Source organism: Lytechinus variegatus, chromosome 3 (genome assembly GCF_018143015.1).
Source record: "Lytechinus variegatus isolate NC3 chromosome 3, Lvar_3.0, whole genome shotgun sequence".
NCBI lineage: Eukaryota > Metazoa > Echinodermata > Echinoidea > Temnopleuroida > Toxopneustidae > Lytechinus > Lytechinus variegatus.
In genome coordinates, this window is record NC_054742.1 from 10,293,206 (window position 1) to 10,317,366 (window position 24,161).

General features: G+C 37.1%; 1 protein-coding gene across 1 annotated transcript in view; it reads right to left on the reverse strand.

The window, feature by feature from the left end:
• Window positions 1–292: 292 nt before the first annotated feature.
• The window catches only part of LOC121410186 (interleukin enhancer-binding factor 2-like), a 73,013-nt gene continuing 49,144 nt past the window's right edge, over window positions 293–24,161 (reverse strand). The window contains exons 11-12 of the mRNA XM_041602097.1: window positions 23,714–23,801; window positions 293–477 (exon numbers count right to left, since the gene is read on the reverse strand). Coding sequence (XP_041458031.1) covers window positions 320–477; window positions 23,714–23,801 — 246 coding nt within the window. The 3' untranslated portion in view covers window positions 293–319. The remainder of the gene's footprint in view (window positions 478–23,713; window positions 23,802–24,161) is intronic.

Genomic DNA, 24,161 nt, shown 5'->3' on the forward strand with positions numbered 1-24,161 from the left:
TTTGAAATTGTGAACGGACGACAGACACCGGACATCACGCCACAGCATAAGCTCATCTGGCCCTTCGGGCCGGATGAGCTAAAAATGGGAGAATCTGATGTGACACTGATAAATCGATGTTACATCATAAACGTCTAAATGACATTTTTTAATGCGCTAGGCTGTAACTTTTCAGAATAATTCATTTCTTTGATGAGTATCATATAGAATTAAGAAATGAAAATCATGTCATAGTTTTAATGACACGTAATAAGTGTTAACTACTACTGCGTCTCAACCTGGTGAAATGACCCCTAATACTTCATGATGGATACCTACCTTACTGATCTTGTGCTTCCATTGGTACATCTTCTCCTTCTTCTTCATCAGCCTCTTCTCCATCTTGTTGTTCTTCTTTGTTCTCTACTGGTGCTTCATAAGCCTTTTCACTCGGTGTCACAACAATCCCATCCCACACAGACATCTGAGAGGCTATACCTGTAACCAAACAGCAGCATGGAGGTTATGATTTTTAATACTATGGTCTAGCTCTTGTGAAACTAGGTAAAGACCTAGGATAAGGCAGCCCAGAGGGTATTACAAACTTCTTTCAAATCAACAAATACCAGACTTGGCATGAGCATATAGCTGATGTAATAATTGATACAAAAACTATATAATACTGCACTGAACACATTGCTTCTCCCAATATGAATGGATATTGGGAAAACCGAGAATTAATAACGTATCACTATCATGCTAGTTGTACCCTGAATTTTTTGGTGGTCAAAGACCTATGCTTTCCATCTGCATTGTATGTACATTTGAAAATCAAAGAGAATCTCACAAACATCTCAGAAATGTTCTTTTTCTTTTATCATTGTCATCATCTCGATCTTCATCATCAAAATAATCTTAACCCCCTCTATTATCATGATTCATCATAGTTGTTACTAGACCCGAGTCCAACTGGGCAGTCCACCGGTGCCCACCCAAGGCCATCGTACACCGGTGCAACTTCTTTCAGACCGTTGGACTACTGAAATTTAAAAAAAAAATAATTTAATGTCACAACGACTACATTACTATCAATAACTTATCAGGCCTTTCTTTCCTTATCAATATTGATACTACATGTATGTGAAAAATGTGCATGTCTAGATTATAGATCTACATTATGAAATAAAGGCCTGAGTGGTTGAAATTCATATATATACCGGTACTTCTTTATTTTGGCGGTGCACCGGTCTCCACCAAAAAATCCTGGGCAGTCACAGGTAAAAACCCCTGGAATGACTCGGGCCTAATTGTTACACATTAATCATGATGATCTGCCAAGAATATTCCCTGAAGGAGAATCACTGCACTTTCAAAAGGTGTAAAATAAACTTGAATTTCACCAGACTCTGCTGCTCTAGAGCTCTAATACCACAGAGCGACGTGTGAAGCCAAAACAAGCTCAAACGAAGAAGTCCAAAAATGGACTAAAAAATACACGAAAACTCGCGCAAGTGTGCTAAACCTGGACTCAGATTGATATACATGTAACAGCAAAATGAGTCATTAATAATAACTTCTTGACTCGGTTAAGACGCAAAGTGAAAAGAGGAAGTGACGTAGCCGTGATTGATTAACTGGGCGTAATACTCAGGTCAGGGAGATGGGTCATTGTGCAAGGAATTTTGTGTGTTATTGTCTTCTGTTAGTCATTCATGTGGATGAATAGCAATATTAGTTAAAGGAAAGTCAATGCGGGGTAGAGATGTCGGGGAAAAAGTTCGAGGGCATATTTTGGAGACACAAAAATGAAAGTTAGCGAGAAATAAAACTATTTGATTGTTTGACATAATTTTTTTCGGTATAGAATGATATAATCAGTTTGGATAAGTCCTGAAAATTTTCGAATTTCGCTGACATACATCGAAAATATGAGCAAGTGAATTTTCCATAAGAAAATGAACACTGTCTCAACGTGCGCAGACGACGGTTGAAAATTCAAAACAAATCGGGCGTTATCACCCAGTTAATTTCATCCTTCTGCTGGGCCTCTTCTGTTTAGACATGTTTCCTTATCCATTATTTCATTATTGGCACAATTGGCATTATTCTGTCCTTTATTCAATGCTAATTGCATAGCCCAAATACTACCTTTAAAATCACCTAGAATTAGAAAGATGAAGACCTTTAACAGTCCATCTTATATGCTTTTCACACTGCACTTTCAGCTCATGAATACTGATGATTTTACCATACAGAGCATGATTATCGTGCAATACGACTTCTGTGATTGGCTAATGCTTAGCCCCACTTTCCTTAGCCCTGTTTCGTTTTCACACTGCATCTCTTAGCACCGCAATTGTGGTGCTAGCACCACAATAAGCCGGCTAACCCTTCTTTTTTGCAGGGCCAGATAGTACCGTACTATTTACCGTGCTATTTACCGTGCTAGCCCACTTTGCTAAAACGTAGTGTGAAAACGAAGTGGGCTAAGCTTAACCCCGGGAGGACAAAAAGTGCAGTGTGAAAAGCATATTATTGTGGTGCTAGCACCACAATTTCGGTGCTAAAAGATGCAGTGTGAAAACGAAACAGGGCTAAAGAAAGTGGGGCTAAGCATTAACCAATCACAGAAGTCGAATTTTACCTCTGTATGGTAAAATCATCAGTATTCATGAGCTGAGGGAAAGTCCGAGGTTAAGGCATCAACCACAGTTGAGCAGATAGTATGGGGTTAAGAAAGACAGTGTGAATCGAAAAAAAAGATAGCATGGGGTTAAGAAAGACAGTAAGTGGTTTCAGACCGCGTCGAAGTTCGTCAGTTCCAGGTATTCTCTGATTGGGAAATTTACCCCGATCAGAAAATACCAGGTATTTTGGTAATGTGAAAGCAAACTATGCGTAATTTCCCCGAAAGAAAATACCCGCTAAATAGTAGGTACTTAGCGAAATTACGAGAACTTTCGCAGGGATTTTTCCTAGGTCGCAGGTATTTTGGCGATGTGAAAGCAAATTACGGGAACTTTTAGCCCAGCGTGTCGTTGGGCGCGGCGCCGTGGGTGGCTGCTGGGCTAGTGATTTTGAATCTCGCGCCTTGCCTGCTTATCAGACCATACTATGCGCATGCTTGTAACTTCGGGAACTTATCCCGAAAGGGTATGTTTCAGGGCGGTGTGAATGCAGGAATAATTAATGGGTATTTTTCAGCCTAAAAAAGTTCTCGTAATTTAACAGGGATTCTTGTGATCGAGGCGGTTTGAAACCACCTAGTGTGAATCGAAAAAAAGATAGTATGGGGTTAAGGATAGTCCGGGTTAAGGATAGTATGGGGTTTAAGGAAATGCAGTGTGAAAAGCATATTATTATACCATTCGAGGTGATCAGCCCACCTACCAAGGAGATAAAATCATGGATCGAGGATTAACAGATTGGGAAAGGGACAGGGAGAGGGAAGGAACATCTCCTTCATCTCTATATGGATAAATCTTAAAGATAAATTTGGTGCCAGCCTCTAAGGAGACTCAGTTAACGAGAAGATGAAAGGAAAGCAACAAAGGGGTAAACTTCAGAAGCCAAAGCTTAGGACTTAAGTAGCTCTGATGAAATCAAATATCATCTGGGTAATACAACATGCAGGCAAATGGGTAAGCCGCTGCAATAAGACCGATTGAGGATAAATTGACTATTATTGCCTTACCTGACCCGAGCCTTATCGGCCTGAAAATCATCTCTAACAAAGAATACCATCATAGTACCTAATTCGAAGGACAAAACTTCTTTGTTTTTCCATTCAATTAGAGTAAACTACAGTATACTGATAATGATAAGTCGCAGAATAAAATATCAATTTAAAGTAAATGCATGGTATTATAGAGTGGGCCTCAAATAAAATGTAATGAGAGTATATAAATCTGATACCCTTTTCATAAACCTATCCTCCAATTAGCCGCCTAAGAGTAATGCGGATAATTCAATAAAAATTGCGTTCATAAACTCCGAAAATAAGCCGCATTATTTTTACGAGCGCCCGTCCTGAAAAAGGCGGATAATCACCATGACAACTGGACACGCCCCCTACGATGCGGTTGTGTTGGAAAAGGGTGACCTTGTGACCGCACCATGGCAATTATCCGCATTATTTGGAAATGCGTTCATAAACTCAAAATCTTATCCCGATGCCGCTATTATGCGGATAATAGCAGCATCAGAGTAATGCGGATAACTCTTGTCCTCCTCCAATTTTACGACCAAATTATGCTGCTATTAGCCGCCTAATTCATAGTAATTGGGTTTATGAAAGGAACTTGAGAGTATAAGATACAGGAAGGTTGTCTTTCTAGAAAAAAACATCAAACAAACCACATAGACAGGTGTCTGCAGGTGTCAATCAAGAGAAAATTGTGCTTTTGGAAAAATCTTTTTTAGGTACATGTAGGTACAGTACATGTTAATCACCACCAAACCAACTATCAGATCATAAAAGTACTTTATTTTTAAAGTCCTGCAAAAGCGATTGCCCGAAACAATTTTTTTTTAATCATTTGTACAGCATGTCCCACAAAAAATGCTAAAGGTACTCTAAATGAGTCTATTGAATCTACTTTAATGTGAAAATAACCAAATCATATTGTATATAATTTGATAAACATAAACTAGCATTTATTTTATACAACAGGCTCAAATTTCATGCGATATGGTCGATATGAGCCTTCTTTCAGCAGTCATCAGAAAACCTCTCAATGTTGAATAAATACGTCCAATTTCACCTTCATTCACTCATTTTATTTCCTTTCAAAATGAAGGTTTAAAAGACTTGGCATGATGTCTTTGATTTAAAGTAACATCTTTAATCAAACATAAAAATTATACTAAACAATAACTACAAGGAAATTAAACATTTTTTAACCCATGGTTTCATCTTGATTTTTTTTAATTCTAGTTTGTTTTTACATTATTTACATGCATTCTTTTCATGAGCAAAAATATATTATGTGTAAAAAAGAAATGTTTAAATAAAACCCCAAAATGCTTCATCCATGTACTCTTGTCATCATAATTACTGTCGATTTTTTTCATAACTGGGGAAATTTACATGTTGAAAGATTCTTTCCAGAACTGTACTAAATTATGGCCTACATGTATACATGTAGGCAGCTAATCTACCTTCGAATTGATCCTGTCAAGGCGCTGACATGTCTGTGAACATTCAGCCAAGAGGATGACAGCTAAACTGACAATTTATGGGTGTAAAGGTACATGAATAAATAAAATCATGTTGTTATTTTAATATCATACCCATCTAGAGTGCCATAACATTTTTTTTTTTGGGGGGGGGGTTTTGGATACGCTGTTTATCTACAGGAATGGTATTCCCTTGTAATATGAACAAACCTAATAAAAAATTAAACACATCAAAATGGAAGCAAACAAATCTGTCTGGGTATTGATACTTCAATTCTGGGATAAATGAATTCAAATACATTTAGTGCAGATAATCCAGACATGTTCATATTTGCTCAGATTTTAGTACTGAATGAGGCTTAATGAAACACTAATAAATGGTAGAATTACATGTAAGAGGATTAGGACATGGCTGAACGAAGGTTGCTTGATAATTGTTTTCATGAAATTGGTTATCTCACAATTAAATCATATTTTTGAGGTAAACCAAAACTATCAAATTATACCAGAGTATCACAATTGTCATTTTAACCTTCTAACCTTGACTTTGGTAATGAAGTTCTTGATTGGCATTACGTTTGATTTTGCGAAATGTTATCAGAAACATTTCCTGCCATAAATGAATCACCATAAATTCAATGCCAAAAAACAATGAATAGGTTAATGTATTTCTCTGTATGAAAATTATTAATTGCATATTGCTTGATGATTAAGTGAATCAACAAATCAAATAATTCATATTTTTCTAATTGTTTGAAATAGAAATCAGATCTATCATAAGCCTGGCAGCCACTGGGCAGCCCCAGACGATATCGCTCTTTCCCTTAAAATCGTTGAATGCCAAACAGGATAACAGCAACTACCATCTTTTATAAATGTCTTTTGGTCTACCGTGGCCTGAGCTTGAACTCCTGACCTCCCATTCGTGAGGACATTAATATCAAATATTTTTTGTAAATAATAATGAAGAATAAATTGATAAGTCATTATAAATGAAAAATAAATTGATAAGTCATTATTAATGAATAATGAAGTGCACAAGAAGATGAGAATGTATAGACTGATACTCTCTAAAAGGACAGAAAATAAAGGTTATCTAGAAAGTTGCTTACTTTACAAGACATGTCTTCATCTTCATTACAGAAAATATTCATCCAAATAATACATTATTCTTAATATTATAACATCATAGCAAAAATGAACTTTACATAAGCCTTCCTAACTTCAGACGTTTTTATTAATTCTTCAAAATGAAAAGAAACTAGAATTTTAATTCATCATGAGGACGAATTAGGTGATCTGTCTCTGATTTTCATGATCATGAATACAATCACCATGTTAATTGAGATCAATACGATGCTCATATTGAAAACTAAACTTTTATTACGAAAAGAACATGTTGAATACTCTAAAAAAGAGGGAAATGAGGATATGTGAGTAGGTATAGGCATACACATTGTACATGTTATAGGCCTATCAAAAACGATTTTAACCTACTTTATTGTGCGATATTTGAACTAATATACCTTGTAATGGTGATTAAGGAACATTTGCGAAATGTTGAAAAGAAAAAAAAAGAAAAAAAATTTATGTTCACTTTTGGGTTCGAACCCTCGACCTTAAGGATGCAAGTCTGGTGCCTTACCCATTGAGCTACACACTTCCCATAGACTTTACACATAAGCATAACAAGAGGAGCTGAAATCCAACTTTGCAAGTGAGATACGGGCATGATCCCGGCATCTGATCGGAAAACGAAGACGACACTTCCGATAGCTTACAATCTCAGCTAGAACATACTCCAAGCTCAGAGAAAACCAACCAATAGAAATGGAGATATGGCTCGCGAAATAGAGGAATGTAAAATCCAGTTTTGAGAAAAAGTCATTTCCCATAGAGATTGCACACAAAATGAGCGAAAATGACATGCCTCTATAACTTGCCATTTTTCAGGATGATACGATCCTTAAAATGTAAATATACCCATCACAATAGATGACCTTTTGACCTTGAACCTGCTTTATGCACATCACAAGATAAGTCCCCATATCTGATGATATTTTGAAGATAATTGATGATGTAGATTTGGAGATTTAGTACTAACAAGAAAAGGGCGGAAAAATAAAAATAAATAAATAAAAAAGAAAAATTCGTACGAAATTAATAGTTGATCTGTCAATCGACAGATCACCTAATTAGTATTACATTGGATCTTGCAATATGGCCTGTGTATATATATATTGCCATACAGTACCTCTATTCGGGCTTCTGAAAGTACATGTAGTGACATGGCTAATAGCTAGTTCAGAAGAGATGCATGTACATGCAAATAAATGAAGCAATTATATGTACATGTAATTTGATACCCCTTTCATAAACCTATCCTCCAATTAGCCGCCTAAGAGTAATGCGGATAATTCAATAAAATTGCGTTCATAAACTCCGAAAATAATCCGCACTATTTTTACGAGCGCCCGTCCTTAAAAAAGAGGATAATCGTCATGGCAACCGCACACACACCCTCCGATGTGGTTGCATTGGAAAAGGGTGACCTTGTGACTGCTCCATGGCAATTATCCACACTACTTTCGAAATGTGTTCATAAAGTAAAATCTGGTCCCGATGCTATTATGCGGATAATAGCAGCATCAAAATAATGCGGATAACTCTGGTCCTCCTCCGATTTTACGACCAAATTATGCTGCTATTAGCTGCATAATTGGGTTTATGAAAGGGGTATTATTCAAGCATAACTGTCCCATCTCTTCTTGGAGAGCAAATTAGTCAATTAGTAAAATTGGTAATACCAAGTCCTAAATGGGACAAGATGCAGTAAGGTCAGATTGTTTCGTCACTGTTATTTAATGAGAAATTATGCACCCAAACGATTTCTTTGTGAAGTAAAATTGGACACATCTAAGCTTGAATAATACTTTCTCCGTAATTACCACCTTCTCTATATAGGCATTCAAAGTTATAATTTTAACTAGCCATTACCCATTGTTGACATCTAATTGACAATTATTACTGGAACACTTTATTTTTGGTTATCACTTTTATATGAATCAAACCTATAATACCCAAGGACTCTCCACAACAATTTGTTACAACAGGGAGCAACAAAGCTATTGATTCCGAGTCTCAATTTGAACAAGCGAATTTTTATGATAGATCATATTGGTTACTCTTTCTTAAATAAAATAAATATCATAATTCACTATCTTAGAATCGCTTATTACATGATGTATTAAACTGAGTGAAACATAATGAAAACCTGAAGCTCAATCTACATGTAGTTCATAAACTTTCAAAGTGTTATAATTTTCCTCAAAAGGGAAATATTTCAACTGAAGGATATCCTGATTTCTAAGGAAAATCAATTAGATTTTACAGGGAAGTTGAAGACTGAATGAACAAAACTGGCCAATGCAAAATGCTTGAGATTAATTATCATAATTTTACCAGCATCACTGGCAACAGTTTAACTGGAATTTCTTTATAATAAACTCATACTAAATAACATTGGCGAAGGAACAAAAGAAGAAACATCAGTATTTACCAAAAAGACCCAATGATCAAATTCTTTACACCTTGTAAAAAAGTTTTGAAAGTCCTGACACAATCCCATTTGCCTAAAGTCATTTTAAATTACTTGTGAGATGATGTTAAATGTTGTAAAATCAAGAATGTTCGTAAACCAGCTGAAGATCAAATTCAATAAGAAAAATATAAGCAGCCATTTGTTTCAAAGACAATATAATCAAACCTTGGTATGTGAAAGGTGCTGATAAAAGTCTGAAACTAATACTTCAGTCACATTTGCCCTACAGAAGCCGTTCAGCAAGTCAAAAACAGCCATTTTAATTTTTTTGTACAAGTTAGCTACATATAGGGGGTTTGAATAAAATGGCTGCTTTCGACTCACCGTACAGCCGCAGTAGAGCAAATGTGACTGGCAATAAAGGATACATTAATGTATCATGACATGGCCAGGGGCTACAAATAATGATTAATCATTGGTAAGGTCTAATTCAGCAATGTTAATTTCCAGGACTTAAAAGTCATGACCTTATCACATTTTTTCCCAAATAAAGAACATAGTTCTTTCATGACCAAATGTATTCCTCTCTGTTGCTTTCAAAATGGGTTTTTCACAACACATGCAAGGGATCTGTCAAGAAAACATTACAGTATAATAAAAAGATCCTAGATGTTAATCTGCAAATATTTTGCAAAAATGGGGATTTTCAGTTATATGCTCTTGAAATATTGAGGTTTTATGGGGAGAAGAATCCAAATCTGAGGTTATTTTAGGGATGTAACCATGTATTACTGTTGAAATTTACAAATAGCAGCCATTTTCCAAGATGGCCACCTTAAAACACGCACTGTATTTTTTACTTACTTTACAGCTTGACCTAGCATATGAAAATAGCAGCCATTTCCTAAGATGGCCACCATAGAACAAGCATTATATTAACTACATGTATTATACATGCAGATACCTTGTTTATCAGTTATTTTCCGGTTTCTATTGGACAAGGTGGAAGGATTGGGATAATGAACAATATTGGGGCTTTGACTGAATGAGGCAGTAATTGAAATATCAAGATTAAGTTGGATCTCTCTGTTCTTCTTATGTGTATGATGAGGCATATTAATCATTTCCAATCTATATCTCTGGAATGACTGTTTTGATGGTCATATATATGGTCTTTACATACATCGCTGTGATTATGCAATATGATCTAATTACTCCTTAAAACATCTCAGAGTAAACAGAAAGTACATAGAAAAGAAGTGAGACGTCTGTCCTCTTATTAATAGTTTGACTTTGACCAAACAATCCTTCTATCCTCCTGAAGTGATTAAAAATATCAAAATTGCTGTTAGTTTCAACAGCTTGATTATTTGCCTATCAGAGCAGCTAGACAGTTCAGTATTACCTCTGCTCTTAAAAAAGATGAAAGAAAAAGGCAAAATGCAAGGAGCATCTTAATAAGTCGTTGAGGAAAACACCTTGAAGAAGAGTGCTCAATATTAAAGATAAAGTGGATAATTCTTAGTATTGAGCGCCTTCAGCCTCGCATCAATAACCATGCACCTACGTCCGCAGGAAGGGCAGGATTCGTGCGAGAGTGCAAGAAATGTTCCGATTTGCGAACATGCTACATGAATGCCTTGGCACAATAAGCACGGAATGCAATGCGATCAAGAAGGCCTAACCGAGACTCAACGTAGAAAATGGTAAGAGACAAAACCCTTAGAGAGACTCCAAAAATGCAGAAGTTTCCTTCTTGGAGGGCGCTTGGGACAAGAACCGGAGGACATGTCTCTCAAGCTGGCTCATCATACTACCTGCAGTCATGGCTTGTTGAGCCAGCACGACTGTACTACACAGGGCCTGAATAAGGCGGGGGTAGGAGTCACCCCCGATCTGGCCTGGCAGCCAGTGAAACGCCGGTAACACTGGCAGCTTTCCTCTGCGTGGAAAGGCTTTTTACTCCTAGCAGATCACTATGGTGTGCTGGGACACCGGTAAATGCGGCCTATGAGGTGCCTGGTGAAACGAGCCAACACTGCTCTAGAGCACTATATAAATTAAATTCCTTAGCGTCCGAGTCTCCAAGCAAATGGGGCTCCACGGAAGCAGAAGGTAACAAGAGGCCTTGATTCTGGACAAGGATCCTTGAAAGCTCCCATACTGATTGCCAGGTTAGCTGGCGTCAATTCGCTGCCACCAGATTCAAGGTCAGATAAGGCACCTTGTCTTTTTCCCCTGGCCCGCGGTGCGGGTCTCATGGGGCATCAAGCCTAGTCGATTTTAATGCTGGGAAGAGAGCCTCGTTCCTTCCCGGGCCCAGTGACCCTACAGCTGGATGGTTGGGCAGACCTGGGGGAGATGTCGAGGATTCGGATCCCCCTCTGTTTAAGCCCCATCACGGAATCCTTGGCCATCAACTAGGGGGCACGTAAAAGTCTTCCAGAAGACAACATGGCTCCACCCCCTCCACCCCACCGCAAAGGACTCTTACGTTTGCCTACATACCGCTGCTTCAGAATAACACACGACTCGTCCAGTGGTGAAGATGAGTCGCCTGTCTCCTGTAGATGAGTCGGAACTCTTCCTATCCTTGTTGTTTGAAAAGAACAAAAATAGGTAGGGAGAGAAACAAAGGGGGGATATCCATGGATCCCCAAGGTGCAGTAACAGAAAAGAGAATCAATTTTGTTTTGTTCTACTTAATCAAATAATTAACTACTTATAAGGCAGACAAATGTTAATAATTAATACTAATTACTTAACCAAGTACAAGAGAAGCAAGGATTATGAATTGATTTAATTACATAATCCTTCAAGCTAGAAGAGGCAGAATTAATAACAATAAGAGCCTCTAAAAAGATTGAAATCAAGTCTAAAAAGCTATAAATGGGAGACAGAATAAAAAGAAGTCTGGCTACAATCTAAAAAGGAATCATAGGAATGAATTGGCTGCAATCTGAAAACAAAGCAGAGGAAGGAATTCATGTTTTGAAACCACTCTTATACACCAGTTTATTATGCCTTTCTTTGTTACCTGTTTGACCCACCTCTCACTAATTCTCTTGTTATTCATCTCTTCCTCTACCCTCTATCACTGTTTTGTTCCAGATCCTGTTTGATGTTGCCTGCCTCATTAGCTTGAGGTCTTTCTTTGGCCTTACTTACACTAACTTCCCTTTGTGTCTGTCTACTCCTTTTCTTTCATCCCCTTCACTAACCTGATTGGTCATCTCTACTCACTAATGCCCCTTTTGTCTCCATGTTTCTAGTGTTGCTGTAGCTTGTCTGTGGTCTATATTATGGTTGTTCCACTTTTTATGTTTGTCATTTTGCCTCTGACGAAGATTCTGCTGGGAATGAAAGCTTAAGGCCTGGTCACATTTCCCGAGCGTTGTGGAGCGGTCGTGGAGCGGAGAGAAAAAATCATCACCGCTCGCTACCGTTCACCATTTTCGATTTTGATTGTTTTTATTTTTGATTTTTGTTTTCGATTTTTCCCATAATTTTGTGAGTGAAATTCGACCCTCTCTCACTTCCGCTCCACGACCGCTCCAACAACGCTCGGGTGGTGTGACCAGGCCTTTAGGCCCCTTTTGACTATCTGATTTACTCCACTGGCTCTCTTTTTTTAGATAAACAGTTTTCAGCAGCTTCTTTTTGCCACAAATAAAGAAGCATTTTATGTGAATTTTTAAAACTATGCATAAAATTAATTTCGCATAAATTAGCATAAAAATTGTTCTAGTCAAAATTTCAAAATTCTGTGTTGAAGATTGGTGGACCTCATGAAGCTCTACCAGATGGAAGAAAAAAAAAATCAAAATCAGTCAAAAAATAAAAAAGAAGCATTTTATAGGATTTTTTATAATATGCATAAATCAGCATAAAAATTGTTCTAGTCAAAATTTCAAAATTCTGTGTAGAAGATTGGTGAACCTCATGAAGCTCTACCAGATGGAAGAAAAAAAAAAAAATCATTCAACAAATAAAAAAGAAGAAGCATTTTATGTGAATTTTGAAAAATATGCATTAATTAATTTCGCATAAATGAGCATAAAAATTGTTCTGGTCAAAATTCTGTGTAGAAGATTGGTGAACCCATGAAGCTCTACATGTACCAGATGGAAGAAAAAAATTAAAATCGGTCAACAAATTAAAAAAAATCATTTTATGTGAAGTTTAAAAAATATGCATAAATTAATTTCGCATAAATTAGCATAAAAATTGTTCTGGTCAAAATTTCAAAATTCTTGGTAGATGTTTGGTGAACCTCATGAAGCTCTACCAGATGGAAGAAAAAAATTCAAAATCGGTCAACAAATAGAGAAGCATTTTTTTTAATTTTGAAAAATGTGCATAAATTAGCATATTTACTAAATTTCAAAATTCTGTGTAGAAGTTTTGGATTCCCCACCTAGTGCTATCATATAAAGCAAACAGATTTGAAATCGGACTTAAAATGGCGAAGTAGTAGCATTTTGAAATTGCGGACGGACGACGGATGCCACGGCATAAGCTCATCTTTCCCTTCGACCAGATGAGCTAAAAACTCAGACATTTCAATGCAACCTCACCCCCCTTGGCTGCCAGACTACATGTATTCATGTAATGTAAGCCTATGTATGCATATTTATTGAACACACTGCTCGTTAAATTATTGTAGTCATACCTACTTAAAGTTTAACAAGAAGGTAAAATATACTTCCTTATTATCCAAAAATACAGAACAAAACTGGTATCAAATTATTTAGGAGACATCATCTTTCATGACATTAAAAATGTTCATTACATATTTCTAAAGGTTTTTTTCTGAATCACAATGAACATTTACCGCTTCTTCTGAAGTGGAAAGGAATACCAATTCACTTCATCAACCTATTTTTCTTTCCATCAAGGTAACTTGTTTGTTCATTAGGATTTGACATAGTCAAGACACAAAGAATTTAAAATATGATACTCTTGGTGTAATAGATCCTGACCTTGGTAAATCCAGAGAGTCAAGCTCATTACTCCATGTAATTATAAACTAATCCTAACCTAAATTAAACATACAGAAGCAATATAAGGAAAGTCAATCCCACTTATCATTCAAAATATTTTAGTATATGAAGAGGACTTGGCTAGTATAGATCATCCCTATATTAATAATAAGCTGATAGAAGTATAAAAAATTAAGGGCATTTGTACAATAAATGTACATTATAAGAACTGTGTAGAACATTCTAAACATTAATAAAGATGAATATTTTGAATTCCTAGAAATTGTATTCCTTTCAAAGGTTTTTCGTGCTCCATGTAAAATTGATATGAATGTACATGTAGGCTTGGCCGAATACTTGACCCAAATGAGAAAGGTTGTTTTCCTTGGGTTGTTTGGCTTCCAAACCACAACCTGTTCTCCATCAAGTAATAACAACCATGTTTTGGTTTCGTGTTGTGTTCCTTCTGATGCCACTAATGCTTTCGTAATTCAATATCTTGTCTCTTTTCTTTAAATCATAATTCAGAAATATCTAGAATACAAGGGGAAAAAGTATAATGTATATTTAGATTGCATTCTGTATCAGTTTTTGCTTCTGATCCAATGTATATGTAGGGGAAGGCGGGGTAAGTTGTGACACTGTTTGCATTTTGCATTTTAGAATTGATCTGACTAGAAATATTGTAGAAATAAGTACCTTGCCTGTAAATTTGATTCTTGGGAAATATTTTTCACAAAATTATAACTTTCTACCCCCACACTGAAAGTCATCGTGACCTTCCAAAAAAAGGATGTAAAAAATGGCTCAACTTGCCCCATCTGTGGGGTAAGTTGTGCAACTGTCTGATGTAAGTTGAGCCACAAAAACTATGTACTAAATGTATGCGGGAAGATCCAGGATGTAAATTTTTTATTTAAAGTCTTTTCACTTGCTAAATCTCTATAAATACTGACATCATCTAAAAGTAAAAGAACTCTCATGTGAATTTGCTCCTTTCTGCCTGCATCTCAATGGCTTTTTACATTTTTTATTTTTTTATTATACATCAACATAAGAATTACCATGGGTCAACTTGCCCCATGTTAATTTGGCTTAAATTACCCCAGTCCAAACTTATTGCAATATTTTCTTATCCACACATTTCTTAAGCATTCACCATGTAAAAGACTATGACAAGAATGGGTATCCATACCTGGACTAACAACATTGTTCTTATTTCTATAATATATTTAAAGACGTGTGTGGGTAAAAAGCACTTATCTATTTTACATCCTTTTTTACTTTTTGCTGAAATTTGTATTTTTCCCTCTAAAAAAGTACCTTTTGTTTCAAAGTTGAAAACAAAGTGGTGGGGTGAAGGGTCATGCAATGGGTCATCAATACATGACACCACCACAATGTCTGAATCATTCATTATTAGACTGGGGGTGGTGGCTCAACTTACCCCGCTTCCCCTACATGTTGCATACCATACGAAGCAAGCACATTTTGTAGTACATTTAAATGAATGGCATCTCATGATCTGAGCAACATCCATATTCCAGTTTTGTCAGGATTAACTTTTCTTGGTGGCCTTTTTGTTGCATTGAAATTAATAATTACAATTTTATTTCCTGTTTTTCAACTAATAATGCCATTACAAAGGATTCTCACAGAGTGGATGCTACCTTTATAGGGTTTCATTTGGGAAAATGAAATTGTTTGAAGACCTTTTCTTATCAGCATCCATTCATCAAATTGGCAACATTAGCACTTCCCTATCGTTATGCTTCATTTATAATTTTAAACTTCAGAAACAAAATATTTGGAAGTTAGAAATTTGCTGATTTGTTTGGAGGAAAACATGAAAATACTTACAATGATGTTCTTATTTACAAGAAACATCTACTTAGCATATGCTTAAGCACACACTATCCGAAAGGTACACAAATTTTGTGCATCATCATGCAGTCTCCCTCTACCATCACACACATTCCATTGTATAGCCAATGCCTTATTTCCTCCTGTTGAGACAATGACACTGAGACATGTTGCCATGCAAGGTGAGGGGCCGGTGGGAGTTACACAAGTAGGTGTCTACGGTTATCTAGTAAATAAGAAAATCATTGTATTTTCATGATTTACCACAATATCCGAAAGACACCTACTTATCATACGCTAAACCAATACAGACTCAGCCATGAGGGGGTATGTCTAAGCAAGTAAGAGCAAAGAACTAGTCAGACTGAGACACAGAGGACACTGCCTTCATCGCTGAGGAGCCTTGCCCGGCTCAGCAGAATGATCGCTTCACCAATCCAAGAACAGACAAGGTCGAGAAATGTATGAGCCTATAGGCCTAGTCGAGTCAACGGGATCAAGGCTAAAAACAAGCCATCCGTTCAGAGAACTCTAAGACCAAAGCATCCTCCCTGAGAGCAGCCGAGTAGTTAACAAAGAACTGCTGGCAATGGATGCACAATTGGGAACTATGCTAGACCAGCATGGATTCAGCCGTGGGGAGGCATGTCTAAGCAAAAGTAAGGACGCAAGTACGAGGGAGATGACAACACCGAGGCCACTGTCTTCAGAGCTAAAATATAACGACATGAAAGAGTTGGCAAAATGCCAAAAAGTGGCCCTCAAAAATTGTCAAGTGGTAAAGAATTGTCACCTTGGAAAAGAGCCCACAATGGCCCAATACTCTTGGAATGGTGGGCCTTCGATCTCTTTATCGGAAGAACTTGTGTGAGGAGCCAAGCGGTATTGAAGCAAACGGAGCGAATGCTTTGCATCTCAGATGCCCCCAGTGAAGGGAGAAGGCATTGAGGGAGGTGGCCTCTATCTCCTTCACACGAGAACAGAACTCCAGCAACTTCTGGTTGAGAGATGTGGCAAACCTCTGGGTGGAGAGACTACTCGGAGGTGGTTACATTGCTATGTTCCCAGAGGGAGTGAGCAAGGGATGTGATCAACTGTACTTTGTCCGAACTAGGCCAGGCTATCTGGCTGAGTCTATCTCCGTGCCCAAGTGGGCGAAAGTTTATCCCGTAAGTTGAGAAAGACAAGAAGAACTGACGCCTCAAGTGGGAGGATGGGGGCCAATTTTTCCATCCAGAAAAGCTCCGGTTGAGTGAAAGTGATGATCACTTTCACGTTGAAAATCATCTTCAGTTAGCCCGAGAGTTAGGGGGTCTCAAAGATCAAGGATAGACAAAGATGTGGATGGTTTGTTACCCTCTCGATCACATCCTCTCCAGTAGTACCGCGAAGTCGCAATGTATTGATGGTGGAGGATGGGGATGGCTGGCGAGGCGACTCGACCTGCGCCGATTGGAGAGGCTTCTTATAATTATAAAGAAGCCATGTAGCACAAAGGACACAGTGAATGCGTCAACCATTACTCATTCCCAGGCTGGGAGGGAGCGGCAGAGACACCCGCCAAAGGACCCCACATTGTATGCAATCTATCAGACTGTTTGGGCTAGGCCAAAGCCCTGGCAGCGGAACGCCCACCTCTGTCCCTGGCTCCTGCCATCAAGGGAATCGTTAGCCAGTGGTCGGGCACGTTATTGACGACCCGATGGGGCGGGTGCCCCAGACTATATCTGAGCAGTCAGTCAGGGGCATACCCATGGGGCACGCTTCTTGGTGGAAAGTGCCTACGGTTGCAAGGCCTCGAGCTGTATAATAAACCTGAACGCCTGTTTGCGGCCAACGGTCTCCTCCATGAGAGGTGTGGCCGCTTCTTCCCCGAAGAGGTGCTTATCCAACTGGGGGACGCCCGGGACAGAGCATTGAATGTCCGCAGGAGGGATATCTAGCTTGAAAAATAGCCGGGGGGGGGCAGAAGAATGTACAAGAGACTGAGGAGAGCATGATTTCTCACATTTTGCCGTCCCAGTGGGAACGGCCGTCAGCAGAAAAGGAAAGTAACCCGAATCTGACAAGGTCAGATTAACGTGTGAGCTTGATGGGGTCGAGCTCCTGTGACTAGAAGGCTTGCAGCCCTTTGATGATGCTCACTGAGGGAGACTGACAAAGCATCGAGCCTAGTCTATGCCAGGAAAAGAGTCCTGCGCTCTTATCCCAGTCTTGTTGCGGGCAAATAGCCGGTGGGTCAGACCGCCCTAAAGGAGTTGCAGTTTTCTCTTCAAGTACAACACTCCGAAAGAAATTCAGGTTTCATTGTTGGATCCTTGGCTATCACCTTTCGGGCATGTGGCTCAGCACCACATTTCCACCTGTTCTGGGCACGTGGACGCGACTCCAACATTCCATCCTTTTTCTCTTTGGGCATGATTGCACGGTTCCACCCTTTTGGACATGTGGAACGCGACTCTTTTTACTGCAGCATTCCATTTAGAAGGGAACCCCAGCGGTAGCCATGGGATCATAAAGGGATGAGTCAGATACACGTAAATCTACTTGGAAAAGTTCTTAATCCTGAAAGACCAAAGGGGGGGGGGAACGCGAGGAAGGGTGGGAGTGGACAAGAAAAGGAAGAAAATTCCACCTACAGCAAGGTAAAGCTAAAAAGCAAAACCTAAGGAGGGATCAGATTCTGTACCAGTAAAAATTATTAATTTCTTTTAATAATTAAGATGAACTAAAGTTGTTAATTAAGCAAACAAGGCTTCTTAAATCTAAATCTGAAGACTTAAGATTAAGAAGACCACACATGAACTGAAGTCGCTGATTAATTAAGACAAGGTTTCTTAACCCTATCTAGGCCGGGGTATTTTGGGAGTTCATATGGCCGAGGGGGGGCCTCTCAGGCCCCCCCTAAGATCTCGGCCGTCGACCGCGCGATCGCGCAGAAAATTGGCACGCGGGTTGCCTGGGACATAATCTACAAGATTGTATAGTAATTTATTCCTTGAGAATCGCTATTAAGTGATTATGCTAATTTATGCGTAATTAGTATGCGAAATCTTACTTTTTCCTCTAACTCCCTAAATAAAGCTCCAAATGTACTAATTTTTGTTATAGAAACTCTTTGTGGTGTTCTTAGCAAGTGTACATGAAAAAAATTGCAATATCAAATCATTTTCTTATGTATTTTATTGTTTTTTGCAATTTCTTGTGTATTTCTTTGTTTTTTTACCTTTTGTTTTTCATTGTTTTTTCAATGAAATTTGTTGGGGACTCTTCTGTGATCATAAAAAGCATAAACTTAACTAAAAAAACTAAAAATAATCATACATTTATGAATTTTGGTTGAAAACACAATTTGCATTGACTTTGCACACAAAATCACGTTTTTGAGCAATTTTCGGTCTGACATGCACTTACATAATGTTGTGTAATTTCGGAACCACGTACCCGGGTGACGCAAAGTTGGTCTCAAAAGTTGCGCAAGACTTGAAAGTAAAAAGTCAGCAAGCAGCGCGGTCAAAAAATTTTACGCGGCGAAAATATTGCGCGAGATTAAGAAGATGACCGGCGAGAAAAAAATGTTTATATGATTTATTAGATGAACTGAAGTTGTTAATTAAGCAAGACGGAATTTCTAAAAACTTCACTCCGAAGACAAAAGATGAAGAAGACCACTAATGATAATAATTAAGACAAACTGTAGTCGCTAATTAATTAAGAGACAAGGCTCCTTAAAACTAGATGCGAAGACAATCTGTATGAAACCTTTTTTATAAAAAACTAGGGAAAATGACTTATCGCTAATTCATTTAACAATAGAAGGCTTCCTAATAACAAATGTCTGAAGAAAAGAAAAGTCCATATGTAAGAAAAAAAATTCAAAGACGGCAGAAAAAGTCTGTCTATAAGAAAAAAATTTATAAGACAAGAATTAATCAATCACACTAATGAAATAAATTAATCAATTAAGAGAACAAGAGGCAGCAATTAAACAATACAACAACAATATTGGATAATCAACCTTCAGAAAAGAAATAATATGCTAACTCTGTAAGAGAAACTGCAAAAAAAGTTTCAATTCAAAACATATAATCGGCGACTCAAATCCAACTTCCCCTAACTAAGGGGGAAATAGGAAGGACGAGAATAAATTCAAGAAAAGAAAAGAAACGATTCATGTCTGGCATCGCACAAAACACTACCAATGCAAGGTGAGAAGAGCGTGAAGCCAACGGAGCTAGAAGTCATGAGAGCTCCGCCCGTACAAGCCACGTGAAGCAAAGCAATACAAGCTCGAAAGGAGAAGTCTTAAATTATCAAAAATTCTCGTAAAAATATAAATCAGATGAGTAAGATTGGAAATGTGTAAATAGCAATAAGAGCTATCAAAGTACTCTAAAAGCAAGTTTTGGGAGAGCAATTACCTGACAACCAGTCACACTGCGCCGTGAAGCAAAATGAGGAAAATGGCGATTGTAGCTCTATGAGCTCTGTAGTGGGATGCACAGGGAGATGTACATGTATCCTACTTAAAGTAAATTGCCTGTTGGTACTTATTTTGATTCAATAACAAGGTTCCTCTTTATCATTAAACCTACAGTGCGTATTAAAAAAATGTTTACACTTTGAAAAAGCCCTGGGAATGAAAAAATATACATGTGGGTATTTTTTTCACATACAATCTTGGATTTGGGTCTCGTCTATCCAATGAAAGTAAAAGTTTTGACGGAATGTTACACTTGAGTGAGCACTTTCCGTTTTTGTAAAGCTCACAGAAATGCTTGTTTTCACACTGTGTCAAGTGGAAAGGGCGAAAACAAACTTAGCCTGCACAGCATTTCTCATACATTTCCCTTGTAAGTTAAGTCAACTGAAATAAAACGGATACATTCAAGCATCTTGTAACAATTTTGCCACCCAAATTGAAATTTCAACACTTAGTAAGCACAACCTTCACCCTTTTTGTGCCAGCTGGATCTGAGGACATAACTGAATCTGAAAAAAGGTTTACATCAGTCATCACCAGCATTTTTCACAGAGTTTTTATCATTTAAAGTGGGTTTACATTTTACATTTCATTTAATGCTTGTTTCTCCACACTTTTTCCAAGCTTGACAATGATTAACAAAATGAAAATCAAGCCTAAGCCATTTCATGTAAATCACAGCTCAGTGTAAAGCAAATATCATCACGATAGCCTCGTTGTGTGGGGCACAATGCACTCTTCGAAGTTTTTTGGGCAAGGAAACAAGTTAAAAAGGTTGGAATTATCTTAAAATCAATTTTACTAGCTAAATTCCATGCGTTCTTCATGATTATGGTCTAGTTTTATTTGAATAACTATTTCAAAGTTCTGCGCGAATCATTTTTCACTAATTTTTCAAAAGTAAGTGGTGCTCACTCAAGCGGAAATATTTTTTGACAGTTATATTGTAATTTGCTTAAATGGATCTGTACCAATGATATAATGTGGAAAAATCTTCAGAATATGACAAATGTATGATTCTACAGGATTTTTTCGAAGTGTAAACTTTTTTTGGATACGCACTGTATAATTGAAACAGTCTACATTTTAGGACTGGGTCAAACCAGAGGGTCAAATGGTGGCCCACTGAAACTGCCTCTCACAAGTGCAATTTCCTGCAGACTGGTGGATCGACTGATGAAAAAAAAACACAAGAAATTGAGTTCAAAAAGACTTTGCAAAATACTGGCAGTGCTATGAAAATAAGATTAATTACCATGCATGACTTCGCAATATTCTTGCTTTACATATCCAGTAACATTTAAATATCAATATTTTTACAATTTAACTTGGCGTGCTCTTCAATATTTTTTTACAAAGCAGGGTTGTAAGAAAATTGTTTTTTATGAATAAAAAAAAGTTTTTGTTTTAAAACGTTTTTTTCCCAACGAACGATGCAATTTCATGTAAATCGGGCATGCTAATTAAACTATACACTGAATACAGTATGATTTAAGCTCTTGATGTATTAAATAACATTTTTGGAGTATAAAGTAAGAGATGACTAATAATTTTTGTTACTAGATTTCCAAAAGAAAAATCATATTTCCCCAAAATTACTAAATCATGAAAATTTAATGCTGAAAAGTAAGTTGACATTTTATAAGTTTATTCCTTATGCATGTGCATGTATATACATGTAGTCTAAGGGTATTTTGAGTGTTTTCAATCTACATGTAGGGGGTGAGAGGAATTTGCACAATGTAAGAAATTACATAATCTATAGACTATGGGCTTTCACAGCTTGATTTCAGTTAATCAATATGCGTTATTCATTTGAATTATACCAATTTTAGCGCATGAATTTGAGTTTGAGTTTAAATCTATAAAGCCCTTGAACTTATTATTTCTTTGAGAAGTTCTGATCAAAATAATTTTTAAATATTTGACTGGATTTTTAAAAATATATTTCTTATTTAAAGTTTTTTGGTTACTTTTTTTTAATGGAAATTATTGCAATAATTTTCCCATCATTCACAAAAAATATAAATATAGATGAAGAAAAATTTACATCAAATATACATGAAATCACGTTATTGAGCAATTTGGGGTCCGACATGCACTTGTGTAATATCAGAACCGTATACCCATGAATGCATCCCAAAAATAGTCTGGAACAGCCCTGTCATGCTTATGGATTTATCATAGAAATTTTTGAGGAGGCCATTACAGTCCCCTGGTATTGTACAGTACTATGCTCGCATGGGTCAGATCAACTCGTTGTTTGAGTTTACACGACCTTTAACCAGGCTTTTTCAAACCAAGTTTCACAGGGGGGGGGGCTGAGTGCATCAACATAACCTCTCCTTAAAATCTCAGCTAATAAACACATCACTGGTTATTTACCTTGTTCCGTTCGAAGAAATTCTACGAACCCCCAACTAGGCTTCAATATAAATATTTATAACTGTCCGCAAACACGGACCAATAAGCGACGAGGCTTGAACGTGACGTACATGTAGACTGCGATGATATTTGATTGGTTAAAAAATACAGTTGAGCACCATATAAGGGTTATCTCATGAATGATGCATAATAAAAAGTATGTCACGCATATGATAGCCATATACATGTATGCATATTGATGACTTTACCAATGATGATAGGCGCTCGGGCTTCGCCCGTCAGTCTGCTTCGAGTGACCAGTAACTTGCCCACTATAGCCCAGCGCATATCAGATAGGCTAGTGTCAAGGATGTCACAATGTAGTTTAACCACCGAGCAATGTAAAATTGCATATACGCTGAATTATGCAAATGAGAAGCATGTATTTCAATTATCATTTCCCAAAAATTTGGTGTATTCTTTCAAATACTGGAAAGCATTTTCTACATTATAGATTCCAAGAAAAAAACCCTGAAAATGCAAACCCAGTAGCATATTAAAGATTCTTATCAATAAGTTCACACTTCCCCCCCCCCCCTTGAAAGAGAAAGAGAAAATAGGAAAAACACAGTGACAGAAATAATATATAAAGAAAATTGAATGTTAGGATATACTCTGACTTGGAGAATCACGAACATTGCATATGAAAATGTACATAATACATGGAATACATGTAAGCCTTGAAAGTTGTATAAAATCAAATAAAGTTGGCCTATTGCCGATTCCAGCATTTTATAAAAGATTCCATACAAAGGAAAAAATACACAATCCATATTAGGAATATGATACCATTAGCACAGGGGAATTATGAGTACAGAACTGGAAATATTTGACATACTTGATTCCGATTACATGTAGCCATGAAAGATGTAATAGATGGATAGTTATTTGGGATACACTTTACACTTATTAATAATGCACTTATCATATTATCAAGATCTAAGATATCCATTAACAGATAAAACAACCCTCATTTCATATGCAAGTGAGTGCAAATCTTTATACATCATCATTAGTACTTCAAATCCCCAAAAATTTTCTTTGAAAACCTTATTGGAAATAGCAAAGTGAAATATGACTGAACTTATGAGTACGTGAAAATAATGATTACATAAAGCAGGTAATAGCTATAAAAACAGAAGACTGAAACAGAATTAGAGATAAATTTCTGTAATTTAGTTCAAAATAATATTTTTACTGATTATTTATATTTCAAGGAATTTTTTAATAGATTTAAAATACAAATGGATCAAAAAAATTTACCTGCATCTCCTTCAAATCCAAGCACTTTCCTGTGACCACCATGGCTTAGAACTCGTAATAATGTTTGCGCTGTGAATGCCACTTGGTCCTAAACAAATAAACAGAACATAAAAAAAAAAGAAATGTTAAAAAGGGCAAACTACATTTTGCAACCATGCTATGTACATCAATAAATGTAGGCCTACATGTAGTTTGAAATTATTCCTCCTCATAATTAATAACTTCAAAATATAAACTTTCTTGCATGCTATTGCATGATTAACTTTTAATATTTGGCATACTGTTGTGATTGCATGACATTAACCCTAAAAAGACTGGGCGTTTTCAAAACCTATATGTACATGTAAGAAGAGGGGGGGGGGGTGATTCGCCTCCCTCCTTATGATCTCGGCCATCTATCGCATAAAAAATCAGCATGCACATTGCCCATGGCATAATTCAATGCAAT